The 19,516-nt window shown below is 39.1% G+C and overlaps 1 protein-coding gene across 5 annotated transcripts in view; it reads right to left on the bottom strand.

The window, feature by feature from the left end:
• The window catches only part of LOC124788064 (bromodomain-containing protein 8), a 264,061-nt gene that overhangs the window by 130,527 nt on the left and 114,018 nt on the right, over positions 1–19,516 (bottom strand). For 4 of the 5 annotated variants that reach the window (XM_047255155.1, XM_047255154.1, XM_047255157.1 and 1 more), the window contains exons 8-10: positions 19,282–19,468; positions 7,101–7,211; positions 1,943–2,106 (exon numbers count right to left, since the gene is read on the bottom strand). In XM_047255155.1, the coding sequence (XP_047111111.1) occupies positions 1,943–2,106; positions 7,101–7,211; positions 19,282–19,468 (462 nt within the window). The remainder of the gene's footprint in view (positions 1–1,942; positions 2,107–7,100; positions 7,212–19,281; positions 19,469–19,516) is intronic. The other variant, XM_047255158.1, reaches the window with a different exon arrangement.

The following is a 19,516-nucleotide window of genomic DNA, read 5'->3' as shown; positions in this document are numbered from 1 at the left end:
AGCGAAGCCAACAAGACCGTCGACCATTGATCCATTGGTGTAGACTATTTCTGAGCCCTGGAACTCCCTGAGAAGAAAGAGAAATGAGGTTCTCCAGGTACAGGTGACACTTATGACAGAGGAGAGCTCTCCTATGGTCTCTAATGGCCACAGTGATTTCAGGCGACCACCAAGGCACCGACTTCTGCCGGGGGCAACTGGAGGAAAAAGGGATTGCCAACTCAGCTGTGGCAATAATGGTATTAGTGATGGTGTGAATCACCTCACTGATGGTGGCACGCAACAGAGATTCAACGGTGGTAACGGATGTGAAAGTGTGTCAGTCAGCCTTGGGAAAAGCCTACCTGGGCAAGCAGCGAGATGAGGGATGCTGGGGTAGGGCAGGAGAATTGGAAAGTGATCACTAGCACACCTGTTGTCACGTGCTCTCCAGTGGATAGATGGGAGAAGGCCAGGACTGCAAACCAAGACATCACTGGCTGGATGTGTGTCAATGTGTGGGGCACCTGTTTTTAGGAAGCAAAGGTTGAGTTGAGTCAATAGGTCCTCAACATCTTTGCCACAGCCAGTAACCTTGGTTCCACCCCACAAAGGGTTATGTGTGTTAAAATCACCTAGAAGTAGAACAGGTGGGAGGAATTGCGAAATGAGTGCAGCCAATACATGGGGACAATGCATCACCATCTGGAGAGAGGTAAATGTTACATAGGGTAATTTCCTGCATTGTCCTCGCCGCAAAGGACAATGTAAAATGCAGGTGTAATGCTTAAAAGTTGACATAATTCAGCCAGGTGGGAGGAAAAAACAGCCGCAGTTCCACTGGAGGATGACGCTTTCTGGAATTGGGAAAGAGATGTAATGACAAAGGAGGCAGGTTATGCCATAGAATCACCGATTGATTACTTGTATCCGTCGCCAGGGCGTCTGTGAGAGCCAGGTTCTTGGGGGACAGTGTACAATTGTGGCACCGCAAGAAAACCAATGAGCCACCAGCACCAGCCATAAGGGACCAAAAATCCTGAAGATGGCTTTTAACATAAGTAGAAACTGGTAAATAAATGAATATTATTGCAATCTCAACTTTGATTGTAACCTAAATATTGCACCAGGTCGCTGCACTCCATAGACAATGTTGTCTAAATTTATGATCAGATTCACTTAATATTTTGATTAGCAGCCTGCCTTCAAGATAATCTTAATTTAAACTAATAGCATGAACATTAATTAATGTCAGAGGCCACGCACCCTGCTCCCAACAACGGAAGATATCCAATTTTTTACTCATCTATGAGTCTGTGAGATCTCACTAGATTGTCAGTAGCAGTTCTTTACATACATTCAGTCTACAATAAAGAAAAATAAATTATTTGGAAAAATGTAAAAAGAACTGCAACAGTCAAGTGGTATAAAGACAATTAATTATATTTTATTTTATAAACAATAATGAATGTTTCTGAAGTGTTTCCATCTTATTATAAACACTAACAAGTGTTACCAGCTGGACTAGAGTCACCAAAAATTCTGGAGATTGTGAGAAGATGCAATACAAAACCTAGTTTATGTCAACAACAATATTGTGTATTGTGGACAGAAAGTGAATGCAAATCTTTGGGAATGTGCCCAGTAGTTCCCATTAAGTCTGATGAATGTTTAGTAAATACTGTATTTACTGAGATTTTACTAGTGGGTAAGTAGAAAAAACGACCAGGATACACAATTTAAATGAGGAATGTAACAATTTTTAATAAACTATCAACATTCGTTAATGAACATGGGTTGGTATAAAACTATTACTACACAAAAGTCCAACTTCAGTTTGTAGCTGTCCATCAATTATTTTTCTTCTGTAACACTAATTTCTTAAATTCAAATTGTAAAATGGTGTCTTTATCAGCATTACGCACTTAAGGGAATAAACAATAACGGATATAACTGAGCAAACCTCTTCAATCAATTCCTCCTCCACAGGTTCTTCTTTTGGCTGTATAGGAATATGTTCAACAGGTTCACTCTTTGGTTCAACCAAAACAATCTTCAAACTCTCATTATTTTTCGCTGCTGGTGGTAGTGCAGATGGGTCACGCTGAAAATGGCGTAGTTTATCATCTGAAATATCAACAAAACATGAATACTGGAGATTGTGACATCAATAACCATCAAATTGTACACTTTCCACTCTCATTGCCATCAAAGCCAGTATCAACAGTTGTTGCTTATAGTAATAAAAATAACTGATGGAGTAAAGGTATTTCACTTGCCATATAGTTGCACTGATTTATAGTTGCACTGATTGGTCAACAGGTACATAAACAAAATTGAAAACATTGTTGACCTTTCAGACAATGTTCTCTCCTGGAGAAAACTAATGCAAAACAAAGTATAGCAAGATTGATAACTTTGCAGGCTTTCGCAGTCCTTGTCATTGATGAAAAAATCTTCCCAGTCATTAGGCTGCATCACATTCCTCTCCAAACTATTCAATGATTGTTCCCTTTGCTGGGACCTTCTTGAGGATTCCAAAGGTGACCCTGCATGGCTGCACACTGTCAAAAGACAGTGCCACGTTCCCTTATAACAGGCTCATTTTCCCCACGCATTTTTTTTTTTTTTTTTTTTTTGAGAGATGGAGTTACTTACTAGAGAAAAACCTTAAAGCTGCTATTGGTAGGCCATTGTCATTGGAGAAATACTGAAAGATCGCGGGAATCCAAAATGTTGTTGTGACTCATCGGTCATTTCCTGGTAGTAGTTTAACCACCTTGCTTCCTCTGACTGGGAGTTTCTTCAGTGATAGTGGGGAGACATGGATACAGAAGAATATACCCTTCATCTCTATTGAAATTGTACTCATTATTCAATTTCATCAACTACTTCACAAACTTTCCTTCCATAAACATTTCTTCCTCTCAGTTTCTTATAATCCATAAGCTGGTCGCATCTATTGTTGCCCTGCACCACTGATTTTACCTTTTGTATTAAATGTGTGTGGTATTCATGCTCATGTTCTTTCAGTTGTCACCATGACACATCACTACATATATGCCCACAGTGTGGAGGATGGTGCAGCCCTTCCGTTGTAGGTCAGTAGTAGTCTAATCTTGTGTTGACTGCGAAATGTAGCCATTACATCATTCTTCTGAAGGATTCTGCTGTGTGTCGGTTACTCTATTATTATTATTATTATTATTATTATTATTACCTAAGAAGCTACTTGACCAAGCAGTAACAGCACTAAGTCTGCTAATCTGGCAATGGCCAAGAGAGTGGTTAGTGACCCCATGCCCCTCCACACTGCATCTCAGTGACCCCATTGGCTGGGGACAACACAGGGGTCGGTTGGTCACAACTGTCTCGTTGGTAGCCAGAATGGCAGCACTCACTCACTCTCTCTCTCTCTCTCTCTCTCTCTCTCTCTCTCTCTCTCTCTCTCTCTCTCTTTCCTTCCTTTCTCCGTTGTAAGGCCGTACAACAAACCTGTCATCCACAAAGCAGAGCTAGTGAGATGGTTTTAGCTCCACATTACTTTATGTCTTTTGTTCGAAATTCTCCAAACAAAATGTCAGCTGCTACATAAGACAATAGGAACTCACAGAAACCCCATCACATTGATCACAAAATTTCTCTAGCATCTACTTTAAGAAATTACCCAATGATTACAGGCTACCAATGGCAGCCTAGTAACTCCCCTTGTTTTTTAAAAGAGAGAGAAAATAGCCTTTTATAAGTTAACGTAATACTGTCTTGACAGTTTTCAGTCATCCACAGACATCAGAGGAGTTCTGAAGTAGATGCCAACAGAACTGTCAAAACATCTACTATTGAAGAAGCCTAAAGGGGAATACGACAAGGTTTGATGACTGAAGATTTCGTGACCGGCATGAATGATCTCCATTAGTAGAACTCTTGCCGATTTATACAGCCAGCATTCAGAATTCAGTCAGAAAAACTTAACAGAATTAGAACAGAACAGCCTTGTCTCTTCACCACAGCCAGCTATCATGGATTTTATGGTGACGTGACATTTTAACACCTTAGTGAAGTATAAAATGTGACCACCATTTGTAGTAAGTTAAAACTTCTTGCTGGACTGGGACACAAACCTGGATCCTGCCTCTCACAGACTATTTATGAACATCTGAGAGAAAGATAACTTAGGAATTTTAAAGGTATTGAGAAGACATATTGGTCAGCTGCAACTTTTAGTCAATCCGTCAGACATGTGCATATAGATCAATTGGTAGTGCACTGACAACGAAAGGCCTTTTACAATTTTGAAGGCCTTTAGAGACCTGGTTTTCAGTCTCCTAGGGTGCAGTAAGTAACAATGCAAACAATAACAGTAGGAAGGTGAGTAAACATCTCACTGGCAAAGAGTGAAAACTGGACTGTTGTCCTTGCTGGCATATGATGTACAGTGTCAGAAAGTTCTGCTTCTTTTTTAGTGTTTACCCTTTTTATATTATCATTTTTAATGCACTTTTAATTATCACTTTAACTATTACAGTAAAGTTTCTTGTGAAGTTAGCTATATAAAAATATCAGTGGAAAGGATAACAGCCTTTAGCGTTGTTGCTACTTGTTTGAGAAAAACAACAGAACAGAAAAGATTACAATATTTCAATCACTTAACATACTGAAAGATCATCTCTTACTTCAAAATTTAATAGAAACTTAAAACCATCAAGTTTCCTCAGGCACCTCAGTAATAACGCAGAAAATACATTAGCACAGAATCAGGAGTTATCTTGTATTTTAACAAGTCACACGCAAAAAGCCACTGTCATTTCGAGGCACCAAGGCAATGTCATCTGCGCTGTGCAGAAATCTAGCTGAGGTAGACAGTGGGCAAAAGGAAGAGGCATGGGTCACAGAGGGTGAGGGAAAGCAGGAAAGGCCGCGGAGGTGGGGGAGGGCATGATGTTAGTGCTGCCTGTGGGAGCAAGCAGGAGGGACAGGGTAGGGACAGCATAGGACTGCTAGGTGCAGCATCAGGATGCCATGCTGTGTGGGATGGGTGACAGGAGAGGGGTGGAGGGGGAAGTGGAAGGGGAAGGGCAAAAGATTATGTACATGTGTTGGTGGGATAGAAGACCAGTGCCTGTGTAGTAACTGAGTGGAAGCAGGGAAGGGATTAAGGCAGGTGAAGGTCAGGGATTAACAAAAGCTGAGGCTAGGATATTCAGCAGGGAGAATTTCCCTTCTGCGCAATTCAGAAAAGCTGGTGTTAATGGGAAGAATCCAGGTGGCACAGGTTGTGAAGTAGTCAAAGTGAAGCACGTCACGTTGGGCGGCGTTTTCAGCAATTTGGCAGTACAGCCTTTTCTTGGCCACAGTTTGGCAGAAGCAATTCATATGGACAGACAGCTTGTTAGTAGTCATGGCCACATAAAATGCGGCACATTAGTTGCAGCTATGTTTGTAGATCACATGAAAGCTTTTATAGGTGTCCTGCCTCTGATGGGATAGAAGAGGCCTGTGACAGGAGTGGGGTATGTGATAGCAGTAAGTATGGGCAGGTCTACCATCTGAGTCTACTGCAGGGATATGAGCAATGAGGCAACGTGTTGGGAGCAGGGGTGGAGTAGGGATGAACAAGGATATTGCTTAGGTTGAGTGGGCAGCTGCATACCACTGTGGGAGCATTGGAGAGGATAGTGAGGAGCACTTTTCTCATTTTAGGGCACAATAAGAGGTAGAGAAAAACCCTTGCAGAGAATGTGATTCAACTGCTCCAGCCCTGGATGGTACTGAGTCATGAGAGGAGTATTTGTTTGCAGCCTAAGAGTGGGCATGTGGTGGATGGGAAGAGACTGTGGAGACAAGGCCACGGAGACTGTTCTGAACAAGGTTGGAGGAGTAATTTCAGTCTCTGAAGGCCACAAAGAGATGACCTATTTGGAGAAGGGTGCTCATCACTACAGATGGGACAACCACAAACAACTAGGCTATTTGGAACGGACTTGTTGGTGTGGAATGGGGAACAGAAACTGTGGAGAATCAGTAGAGGAAATGGTAGGAGTCTTTTGCATAGGAGGGTAGGCAGACTGTAAATGTGTTGTGGAATATACTGAACAATCATATACTCCAGTGATCTCCAGTAATGATAATCACAATTACTAGTGTAATTGTTTTAGTACCACAAGCTCCTATAAATTTGCATTTACAGGAAAACCTGCAATTCATACATGAAGTGGATGATGTCATGCAGTGTCTAGATCACTTCCTGATGACAATTTGGTGGACACCATTGTCATCGAGTCTAACACGTATCCTAAAGACAATCATATTTCTAAGTGGAAAGAGACCGCCAATGAAACGTCCATGCAAGGCATCAGTGGCGGATAAATTGTGCACATGTTCTAGTTAGCAGGTATTAGCCAGGAATGGCCTCTGGTGAGGTTTTTTTTATGTTTGATGTATTCTACTTGACATACAGTTCTCAATAACTTTTTGTCCGAGAGAGAGAGAGAGAGAGAGAAAGAAATTAAATCATCATACAGAATGAGTTAAACAAAAGATTTACTTTCAGATGTAATTAAGTGGTTTTAAGGATATAGAGAGTGCTTTATGGGTGTTATGTCTCAGCTGCTATACTGTGCATTTATTGTGTAAATTGCAATGCAAGAAGCACAAATTTTGAAACAATCCATTTAAACTACCATCATTTTTGAGAGTAGCAGCCAATATTCATTACAATATAATAAGGCAAGTGTGGAAGCTGTCCAAGAAAATGTTGTTGAGGCATATAAAGTAACCAAATCAGTATAAGTAGGAATATGTAAAAATGAAAGTGTTTTCAATCAGAAACTGGGATCAGCAGCATGTGCTTATATAGTAAAGAGTGGGGGCACAATGAAGAGCAAAAAAGGAATGTCAACAGGGTCTCATATGTACATGTGACACACAACACACCCACAGTTGCCCATGCACACATACAAGCACCCACACCCACACTCATCCTTAACTTTAGTCTTACTATCATGCATTTCTGATCACAAAATACTCCAGGATGATGTTAGGCGAAGACAAAAGATGAAAAATTGTAAGTAGAACACACAAACAAAGTAATAAAGGTAATTTTTGCAAGCTATGTACAATACCTTTTCCAACAGGAGGAGGTAATGGCTTACTGGCTGTGGTGGGTAGTTCAGGTAAGGGTTGTCCAGGTGCATTAGGTGGCATCTCCAGTAACATGGACAAAGTTGGAGCACCTGTGGAAGCAGAGTAAGAGGAGCATATCACATGAAACTTTACAAAAATGTTCAGTATTAATACGAACATAATAATATAATGTTATTTCCAGAACTGTATAAGATTTTCTGATGACAATATTAGCAAGTGAAACTGAAAATGCAATTAGCAATATGTTCAACTGAACACCAGCAATGAGGAACATAGAATGAAGATAAAGGCACAGGAAACTAAAGCAATGATTTTTGCAAGTCAATCAAGGAAGATAAAAATAAATATCTGTGATGAGTTGGCGGAAACAAGTAAACTTAAGGCACCTATGATGCTTACAAATGATAACAATCCCCGCATTGTACTAGGAACAGAAAACTGGCTGAAACCAAATGTTACCAGCAATGAAATTCTAAATTCCAACTCGAATGTCTATCACAAAGAGAGGTTGAAAGCTGAATGCTAAATGTTGGTGATGGAAGTGCATTCATGGCAAATAAGAAATACAAAAATATCTGGCAGCCAGAGAGACTGTGGTCATGTGTGGACGAGCTGTGTTTGCTTGAGTGTGTGTGTTTCTTGTCTAATTCCAATGAAGGCCTTTCTGGCCGAAAGCTTATTTGTTTAACAATCTTTTTTTTAGTTTTTTGTAGTTGTCTGCGACTCAGTATCTCCACTACATGGTGAGAAGCATTTATCCTTGTCGTAATATAGTCTGGATTTTCCACTGTTTGATTTTGCAAAAATTTCCTGATCGTGTTACTGTTTCAAATGGAGATTTAGCTTACCAGCTATAGAGTGGGAGACTCAAGTGATTCGGGCAGGTAGTAGAGACAGAACAATTGTTCTAAGTACTTTATCTGAAAATTACCTTGAGGAGATAATCAGAGAACTGACTTTGAAGATAATATTTTAGACCTGTTGGTGAAAAACAGACCAGAAATTTTTGACTAGGTTAGTACAGAACAGGGAAGCATTAAGTCTCACTCAACACAGCTGTAAACTGAAATACAAAGAAAGGTAGGAAAATCTTTCTGTTTAGCAAGAGCAACAGGGAACAGTCAACTTGAAAATTGCATCCCAGTACTGAGAATGTTGTGGATCAGTTGGCAAAGGTCAAGAGCATTGTACAATATGCTTTAGGCTGGTGTGTGCTGAGCACTGTTGTGAGGGATGGAAGAGACCCAATGTGGTTCAACAAGTATGTTACAAAGCTTCTATGAAAGCAAATAGAGCTTCACTGCAAATTTAAATGAAACCAAAGCCTCACACACAAACAGAAATGAAACTAAGCCAAAATTAGTCTAAGGCAGACTATGAGTTAAGCATTCAACAAATTCAAAAGTAGAATTCTATCTCCTACACAAAAAAGGCTGAAATACTAAATGTCTCTTTACAAAACTTTTCACAAGGAAGATTGTACTGTAGTTTCTCCATTAAACTGTTGCACAAATGACAAACTAACAGCAATCTAAATACGTTACAGAGGGATAGAAAAACAACTGAAATTTCTCAACAAAGGAGAGGCTTGTGGACTTCATGCAATTCCAGTTCAATTCTATGCACATTATGTGAAAGATCTTTCCCCTCTTTTAGCAGCAGTGTATCACAGATCTCTGGAGGACCTGAAGCATTCCTAGTGATTGGAAAAAAGCAGAGGTCATTTATTCTCAAAAAGGATTGTTGAGCAGACGAACAAAACTATATACCTCTGATGTCGGTCTGCCATAAAATTTTGGAACATGTTTTATGTTTGTGTATTATGACATTTCAGGAGACCAAAAATCACCTCTGTAGGAATCAATGGGTTCTAAAAACAATGATCATGTGAAACCTAGCTCATTCTGTCCATCCACAAGACCCTGAAAGCCTAGATACAGGTGCCCAGGTAGATACAATGTTCCTTGACTTATACGAGGCATTTGATACAATCCTGCATTACTACCTACTGAACAAAATTTAAATGTATGAAATATCAGACCAGCTGTATGATTAGACTGAGGGGTTTCTAGGAAACAAAACACAGCACATCACTCTCAGAGGAGGGAAGTCTTCAGATATAAAAATAGCTTCGGGCATACCATAAGGAAGTGTTATAGGACCACTACTTTTCACTTTTATTTAAATGACTAATCAGATAATGTTGGAAGTTCCACAAGGCTTTTCACAGATGATGCTGTTCTATTCAGAGAAGTCACAATGCTAGAAAACTGTAGTGAAATGCAGAGGATCGGCACTTGGTGCAGGGAAGGTAACTGATCCTCAAAACGAGCAAATGTAACACCCTGTGCAGACACATACAGGTACATCCTTTATTTTACCACTACATGATTGCATATCAACCAATGGAAGTAGTTACTTCTATACAGTATCTAGGAATATGCTTACACAGTGATCTGAAGGGGAACAACCATATAAAATTAATAGCGGGTAAGCAGATGCCCCACAGATTCATTGGAAGAACCCTAAGGAAATGCAGCCCATCAACAAAAGAAGCAGCTTACAAATACAATGGTTTGACTAATACTTGAATATTGGTTGTCTGTATGGTACCCATACCAGATAGGACTGATAGAGGAAATAGAAAAGATCCAAAGAAGAGCAGCATGTTTCATTACAAGTTCATTTAGGTTGCGCAAAAGTGCCATGGAAACTAGTGGGATGCTGCAACAGAAGTGTTCCGTGTCACAGTGTGTTTTCCTGTTAAAAGTTCTGATGGTGTACATTCCTAATAGAGTCAGCAAATATAATGCTTCCTCACACATGTATCTTGTGAAAAGTCAGTGCCATTCACAACTTGCAAAAAAATGGGGAAGTGACACTGGTACACAGAGTACCTTTCACAATACACCATAAGGTGGCTTGTGGAGTATAGATGTAGATGTAAAATAATAGTTAATGAGGTGTAATCAACGAAAATCAACAAAGATCAACAAAGATTGTTTTTTACAAAACACTTTCTTACAGGAGTAGTACTTTCTGTGGCGGATTATAGAAACAATTAAAAAATAATTAGTGAAATGTTTTGCATGGAGAATTGCTCTGTAGGGGTGCCGAAAATGGACATGGAAGCAGAGAGAGAGAGAGAGAGAGAGAGAGAGAGAGAGAGAGAGAGAGAGAGAGAGAGAGAAAGGAAAAATGGAAACAAATATGAAAGAGGAAAAGAAATTGGCTACATCACTGTATGAGAAGAGACTGCATACTAAAGGACACATCTGTAAGAACAGTGACTGAGGAGATGAGCAGAGGAAGAAGAAGAAGAAGAAGAAGAAGAAAACCTACTTCACTGATGGTGACATCATCATCATCATCATCATCATCATCATCATCATCAGCAGCAGCAGCAGCAGCAACATTTGCAGAAACTATGCAACAGTGATGGGAAGAGGCAGAAAAGGAGAAACAGTGATTCACTATTTCCTTGCAAGAATTATTAGCACAATGATAGTCATTGCTAGAATTCATGTATGTAGTTTCAGTAGACTAATGTGACATATGCAACTGAACAAAAAGACTCAATGCTACCAACAGAGCACAAGAAAATTACAAAGCCAAATTTGTCTTTCCTTACAACTATAGTATCCAACGGAATGAAGTACTTGTTACTGGAATGAAAATGAAGTCCCATTCCCTCCCCACCTCCAATTATTTACACGATGTATTCCAATCTCTGTCTTCCCTGTAGTTTTTATCCTCTACAGCTCCATGTAGAATTATGGAAGTTATTCCCTGGCATTTAAACAATTGTCTTGTCATCCTGAACCTTCTTCTTGTAGATGTTTTCCATATATTCTTTTCCTCAACGATTCTGAAGAGAACCTCCTCATTCTTTACCTTAACAATCCATCTAATGTTCAATATTCTACTACAGCATCACATCTCACATTCAATTCTCTTCCATTTCAGTTTTCCTACAGTCCATATTTCACTACCATTCTCAAAAATTTGTTCCTCAAATAATAAGATTCTATCTGTAAAAATTTAGTGAGTTTCTGGACTATTATATGCATGTGTACTCCTTTTCTTTAATCAGGTACAGGAGTATACAAACAGTTTTACAAACTTGGATACAATTTTACTGTACAGTCTCTTTTAATTATGTAAGACCGATTATTTTATAGTACAGAAAAATAAATAAAGAAACATATTTTCCATGTGGTATGAGTAAGGAAACACACTGTTAAATGCATAAGTTGGGACTAAACATACTGAATAGTACAACATAGGAAGCGAATTTATTTTTATAAACACACACACACACACACACACACACACACACCTAAAATAACAGTGCTAGAGTAAATAACACATATTTATTGAAAATCGCAGGCTCTGATATGCTCAATCATTCATTCACTCTCTCATTCATTCATTATGTTCTGTAGGTCCCATAAAGGAGAGACATCATGGATGTGGAACAAGTCGAAAGACAAGAAAAGCATAAAAGTTAATCTGCATAGGGTATTATCAAAAAAGTATCACTGTAATGCTTACTGCTATTTGCACTTAACTGTCTGGCAGAGGGTTCACTGAACCACTTTCAGACCATTTCTCTACTGTTTCACTCTATAATAGTACATGGGGAAAAATAAAGAACTATTTCCGTGCATGTTCTGATTTATTTTATCATGATGGTCACTTCTATATATGTAAGTGGGATTCAACAAAACAGTTTGGCATTCGCAGGAATAAAAAAAAAGAAATACATGCCATAATGTAAAAAACTTGTTTTAATGACTGCTACCTCTACTTGTTTATCGTATATACTCCAGAAGGGGATGGACACGTGTAATGTAGGCACCCTATTTAGTAAATTTGTTGCACTTTCTAAGTCTTCTTCCATTAAAACCATCCTTTGTTCATCATCCCCCACAAAATTTGCTATGTGATGGTTGATTCATTCTTATTTTCCATTTTATTCCCACGTGCTAACACTTGTGTTAGTATATAGAGCCATTCTGGTATATTAATGAATATTTTTTTAATGTCCAGTCATATCTGGAAACCACAGGGTGGTCACAAGCTTATTTTAGTCTTGTTTCATAGAATCAATAGTTTTCATTATAATCAGTATAATCCTTTGACCTTGACCAGGATAATACAATGAGCAGTGTCAGTTTTTTTGGACTAGTGTCACTCTTATAATCATTACAAATATGAGTAAATTGTGCTTTACAAAAGGTTGTGCTCACAAAAATCGAACAACTAATGTATATATTAGAAACAGCACATTCAGAATGTAGCTTCTCTTTGTTGAATTTTCCTAAGTAAAGTTGGTGTTCAGAGAGTGAACAAGTAGTCAGAAGAATGTTTGAGTCGTTCATTCATGCACTTATTCACGTTCTATAGCTCCCATCCAGGAGAATCATAGGGATGTGAAATGAGTCAATGTATACATAACAAAAGACCAGGAAATTGTAGAAACTTTAGAAGTATAGTGCATTAACAGCAATCTATCACTATTATGTACTCAGTATTATAACAGCAAAATTTAATTAAATACATAAGGAAGGATGTTGCTACTTTGAAATAAGATGTTGCTTCTACTGTTACATAGAATAGCTGCTGTTTAATTCCTATTAGTAGCTTAATATTAACTTTATTCTAGCGGAATTTTTTAACGAAAATAGTAATCTACATCTGCAAATACTGAGCCCGTGTTTACAGTACATAATTACTTGTCATGCAGCTAAACTACAATCACAACTACTTGCCATGTAGGTAACAGAGCTTTACAAAGCATGCCTACAGATAGTTTTTAGAAAGAGTGCCCTAATGAAATATATTTTTAATTTTTGTTTGAATTAAAAAGAATTCCCATTTTCTCACTTTGTCCTAGATGAGAGCTTGTGGCTGAGCATGTAAGACCTAGATCAAAACTGCATTACCTGCCCAAAAAAGTGAACAATCCAAAAGACTTGGTCGGATGTCATTGTAACTTTGTACATTGTGGGTACGTAAAGGATTAGAGTTACAATTATTTTTGCCGCCTATAACTGCCTCCAGAGCACATTAGTTTTGTTCATGTTTACTGTTGTTACCAGGCCTGTTAGACCACGTAAGGGGAGTGAACAGCATCAGATTTTGAGTAAACACTGTGAAAGGCAAGCATATGCCAAATACTCACTCACTCATGTGAGACAGCATTATTAGCACCTGACAGAGTCTCAAAGGAACCTCACTGTGGATCTGCATTTAACAGGTTGGTCGAATTGTGCAATATCCAGATTTGAGGGGCATCTGGATGTAACAGAAGCCTGACACTGGACTGCATGGGAATGTGAGGGCAAGCATGTTAGTCTGCAAGATTCCCACCAAATGCGTTTTACCACAAGGATGAATTACTGTATTGTGTATGGAGCACATTTTAACCCCTTCACACCTGCAGCTGCCGTCTGAGAGCAGGTAATGGACTCCCTGCAACATTCTGTGCCATCCCATACCATCAGTTGGAAACCATCAGTTGGAAACTAGAAGCAGCTGGACTAGGAAATTACTGCCACACGTGTAGGCTGTCTTGGACACCAAAGTGTAAATTACGTACAATACCTAAACACTGAAGAACAACAGAAGTGCATACTCTAGTTATGTGGATTCTGATCAGTAATGAGACAACTGACCATCACAAGCTGTGTTCAAAATGACCACAGGCAGCAGCACTGTACGCTTCCAGTCTGGTATGGAATGACTGCTGCACATGTGCTAGTATTTCAGTGGAGGTATCCGAGCAGGCTGCAGTAATACATTGTTGTATATTATCAGGTGTAGTTGGTATGTTCTTGTTAACAGTGTCTTCACAGAAAAAAATATACAGGCACCAAACCCACGAAACTGGCCAACCAAGGTACAGGTCCTTTGCATCCAATCCAATGATTTGGAAATGAATTCGTGAAGACATGCTGGAGCTCTTTGTGTAATATTTCCTGGACAGCCATCATGTTGGTACCACAGGTTCCTACTAGTCTGCAGAGAATCATCATCTAGAATCCATGGAAGATAATTTGTTAGGAGGCTGTGATACTGGTACATGTTCAGTGTTCCGTCTATGAAACATAAGCCTATGAGCTGATGGCTTACTATCTCACATCACACATTTATACTGTAGGGACACTAACGTTTCACCTGATGAGGCCGATGGGGATACGTTCCACCCGATTGTAAGCCAATCGGGATTTCAACAAACGCATAGTGCATGTTTTGGCAGTTCCCCTGGCTAAGACTGGTAAATGTGGCTTTGTCACTAATCTTTTTCATGCAGCTCTTCATGGAGAGAGATATGATAGGGTTGGATCCTAGGTCGATGAAGAATGCAAAGAACATCATTTGCTTGACTCGTGTCACTTCCTCGTGCAATTGCATGGGAGCTGACATGCAAATTAACTGCAACAGTAGCAAGAAAATTAATCCCCCCCCCCCCCCCTTCCATCAACACTTGCTTCCTTCTGCTGCGTTGTCTAGGTGTTACACTATAAATTTCACATAACTGGTCAAAGAGGTTGATAAATAACTGCCATCACAGTTGATGTCTATTAGGACATCTCACTGCATACACTGTACATGAACCAACTGCATTCTTCCTATACTCTCTAGACATGATGAACATATCAGCTTTTTCTCCACTGGTAAATCCTCATCACCCACTCACAACCTACTGCTTGAAATGTCGCTATGCACTCAAGGAACACACAAGCATACTGTAAGCAAACATACAAACATCATAACTAGCAACTACGCAGGTTGAATGGCACAAACAAGTGTTGCTGTGGAAAAGTTTTCAAAATACGATATCTCTTAAATGACTCGCACTAGAATCCTGCAACAAGCATCACTGACATTCTAATTTAACCCAGTTTTAGCCTGTTAATGTCAATTGGCATTGTTCCATTTTAAAAAGTGTACATTTTCCCAAAAAATTCACTTTCTAACTATTAACTGTTTATTGGCAATAATACGAATCCATGACTAGCAATTCATTCTGTGAAAACTGCACATCAATAGCACTTTCAATTCAGGTGCAAGTTTTAGGTGACTCATCCTTTATAGAACCAGTTGCTTCCAACCAGGAAGACAACGGAGGAATAATATTACCACCAAGGGGTCATGCACCAGATAAGAGGATTAACTGTTGTGATTACCACTGGCTGATCTTCTATGATTTCACTGCCACTATCATATAGCCCCTCTCTCTCTCTCTCTCTCTCTCTCTCTCTCTCTCTCTCTCTCTACCTCAACTAAGAAAGATTTGTAAAACAGTTTCAATCACTTTAAACATAATTTCAATTATCAATCCCTTTTTTTTTTTTTAATACAAACAGTTTTATAGTGAGGAGATACAAAATTTCACACAGTCATTGTTTGCCTTATTATTATTTTTTCTACCATTACTGTTTGCTAACTTGTCACTCTCTTTTATTTTTGGTAGCTACCATAAGTATCTTTACATATCTTTTAGGGATGTATGTCGATGCGTGTGCTTGTACTTGTGTATATGAATGTGATACCTTTGGTGTCCACCATCAGTTTCCAGCCTCCAACCACCCAGAATAATGCAGACCATTTCTCATAGTTGCAAAGTACAAATACAGAGGGAATTCTGAATATGACAGCTGCCCGATGACAGGAGCTTATGTTTACGTTATGGGACATATATTGCAGCGTCCTCAAAGTTATGTGAGCTTACTTGCTTTTGGAGATACCACTGAGTGATGTTACAGTTAGTTTGGTCATTTTTGTTTTCAAAATATCCGCAAGATTTTTGTAATTTATATTCTTTTGGGCTTCTGTTTACTAAAAGCAAACGTAATCTTTATAATAACTTGGGTAGCAAAACGAGTTCTTCCAAGTTTAGAATCACTGAACCTCACCCTCATTACATTTTCAAATAAAATATTTAGGCACATTAATGGTCAAAATTGATATTTAAAGCTCTTTAGGGCCAGTTTCAATGCAAACAGACCCCACGTCGTCATGTGTTACCTCTTGTGCGACAGTATCGTGGCTCCAATTTTCAATAGGACAATGTTCGTCCACGCATTACAACTGTGTCTATGAACTACATGCTACAGTATTGTGGTTCCAATTTTCAGTAGGACAATGTTTGTCCATGCACGATACATGTCTCTCTAAACTATCTGGGTAATCTCGAGGTATTCTCTTCACCAGCGAGATCCCCTTATCTGTCACCAATAGAACATGCATGAAACCATGTCAGACATCAAATCCTTCCCAGGGCCAGTATCCAAGATATCATACACCAGTTGCAACAGTTAGTGGCCAGCTTGCTTTAGGATAATATACAACGGCTTTATGAGATCCAGCTCAACCAAATCAGAGCATGCATCCAGACCAGAGAGGATGATGCCTCATACTGATAGGTGGTCCATACTTCCTAAGCTCTTTGTAAATTTGACATGATTTTGTAATGTTGCAATAATATTACATAGCCTCTCAGCCCGTGAACTTTCACTTCACTTCATCTTCGCTTTCCAAGAGCTTCACTCTTGTCTCACAGACTATTTTTGTCTCCTGTATTGATTGTGTAAATCTCAGTTTGGCTGAATTTGACTTTTACACTGAAGAGCTAAAGAAACTGGTGCATCTGCCTAATATCGTGTACGGCAAACATGCAAAGTGCCGCAACATGACATGGCAGCAACACGACATGGCATGGACTCCACTAATGTTTGAATTGACACCATGAATCCTGCAGGCTGCCCATAAATCCATAAGAGTACAAGAGTGTGGAGACCTCTTCTAAACAGAAAACTGCAAGGCATTCCAGATATGCTCAATAATGATCATGTCTGGGGAGTTTAGTGGCCAGCGGAAGTGTTTCAACTTCAAAGAGTTTTTCTGGAGCCAGACTGTAGCTATTTTGGACATGAGAGATGTTGCACTGTCCTGCTGGAATTGCCCAAGTCTGTTGGAATGCACAATGGACATGAATGGATGCAGGTGAACAGAGAAGATGCTTACGTACATGTCACCTGTCAGTTTTATTTATACATACCAGAGATTCCATATCACTCCAACTGCGCTGACATGGAGGGTCCATGGATTCATGAGGTTGTCTCTCCATACCTGTACATGTCTATCTGCTCAATACAATTTGAAACAAGACTCATCTGATCAGGCAACATGTTTCCGGTCATCAACAGTCCAATGTCACTGTTGACGGGCCCACACGAAGTGTAAAGCTTTGTGTCGTGCATACATGAGCGGGCCTTCAGCTCCAAAAGCCCATATTGATGATGTTCCACTGAATGATTTGCACAGTAACACTTACTGACAGCCCAGCATTAAAATCTGTAGCAATTTGCAGATGGGTTGCAATTCTGTCATGTTGAAGGATTCTCTTCAGTTGTCTTTGGTCTCGTTCTTGCAAGATCTCTTTTCCGGCCAGAGCAATGACCGGAGATCTGATGTTTTAGTGGATTCATGATATTCACAGTCCACTCGTGAAATGGTTGTACGGGAAAATTACCATTTCATTGCTACCTCAGAGATGCTGTGCCCATCACTCGTGCACCACTATAACACTATGTTCAAACTCACTTAAATCTTAATAACCTGATTATAGCAGCAGTAATCAATCTAACAATTGCACCAGACACTTGTTGTCTTATATAGGCATTCCCGATTGCGGCTCTGTATTCTGCCTGTTTACGTATCTCTGTATTTGAATATGCATGCCTATACCAGTTTCTATGGCACTTCAGTGTATAATCAGCAATATAAAACATCACTGAGCAAATGTAATGAGAGTGAGTAAGAATTCCAAGATCGTCAAAAAGGCCTCTACAACATGACTGAAGATAATTTCATAAGAAAACTAACAGTGAAAACATCCAAAATAAGCCAAAATTACTGTGTTTAGGTTAACACAATGAAAGATGCTTCTAAGAGCAAAACATGCTCAACTGAGATTCTTGAGTAGCTTATTTATGTGTTGCCTCTTTTAAGTTATCATCCAACTAGACCATAAGAAATTTTACACACCATGTTTTGGTTATCATCTCACCATTAATGTCTGTCATGAATCACAGTAATGTATAAACAATCTTTCAATTCTTGACTATTCATATCAGAAGTAATTACTAAGTCACTGAGACGTGCTACACACAGACAATAACTAATTCAAATGCAAGAAGATCAATTGACAAAACGGTAGAACAAAGCTTTATTGCATATGTCTTCTCTCCCCCCCCCCCCCCCCCCCCCCATATGATTGTCAGTGTATCACTCTGAAAGGCAGATCTCAATCCAAAAGTTAGTAAAGTCCCACAGTGGATAACTAAGCAAGTGGTAGGCCTTCATCTTTCTCCTTACAAAAAATCAACAAACGCAGCCAGTTATTAAGACACCACTGTTTAATATGGAATCTGAATCTTGGCAAAACTATGCATTTCCATATGCAATACATTGCCCAAAGTGAAGGTTTCTCATAAAAATCTTATAATTATGAGGAATCTGAATAACGAGCCATTGAATTTCCGATTTCACATTTACCTTCTGCATGTATCTCTTTCAACTGTAAATTACTAATGTACCATCCATTTAAATCTGATCCCTCTGGTATCTTGCTACCCGAGAATGAGTTATCTTCACTGTTGTCTTCCTACCAGGAAACATTCCTCACAAGAGAAAGGACAGATTTGTCATGCTGAAACCCACTTAATTCCAGTTTTGCAGTTTAATAACTTTGCAAAACTCCATGTGCACAATTTTAAACAACTTCTCACCCTATTCAGATCACAGTGCAAGGAGAATGTAAGTTCAAAATCTAAGCTATACTGACCAAGATCCTGTTACAATCCATTCTGTTCAAGGATTTAAGGGAAACTATATCACAAGATACACAACAGTATTTTTCCATGTGGTAAGTATGTTTCGTTCAAATAAAATATGACAAGATGAAAACTGAGAAATTATGCCAAGAGAATGCTCAGTTGATATGATTTCTAAACTATGCCTATTCCTGTTATACACTCTCACACACAGATTTGTTTAAATTCCAATAACAAATTTCAATTCAATTTAAGTTGCTTAGATGTATATTTTAATAACTATGTTGACACTAAAGCTTAAGATAATATTTACCAGCTGATGGTGATGTAGAGGATGGTAATGAGTGGTCAACAGAAGCAGCAACTCCACTGAGCGCATTACTAACCAAGTTCTTAAGACTAGAGGACACTGTAGTTGGTACAGCTGGAGAGGAGCTCAGAAGACTCGTAATAGTTGGAGATGATCCACGATTGGTGATTGCCTGTTGCAGCAATGATGTCTGAAATGAGAAATTTTATGCAATAATGAAACAAGTGATCATCACATG

This window comes from Schistocerca piceifrons, chromosome 3 (genome assembly GCF_021461385.2).
Source record: "Schistocerca piceifrons isolate TAMUIC-IGC-003096 chromosome 3, iqSchPice1.1, whole genome shotgun sequence".
NCBI classification, from domain to species: domain Eukaryota; kingdom Metazoa; phylum Arthropoda; class Insecta; order Orthoptera; family Acrididae; genus Schistocerca; species Schistocerca piceifrons.
The sequence above is the reverse complement of the archived record's forward strand: the minus strand, read 5'-3'. Positions and strand labels throughout refer to the sequence as shown.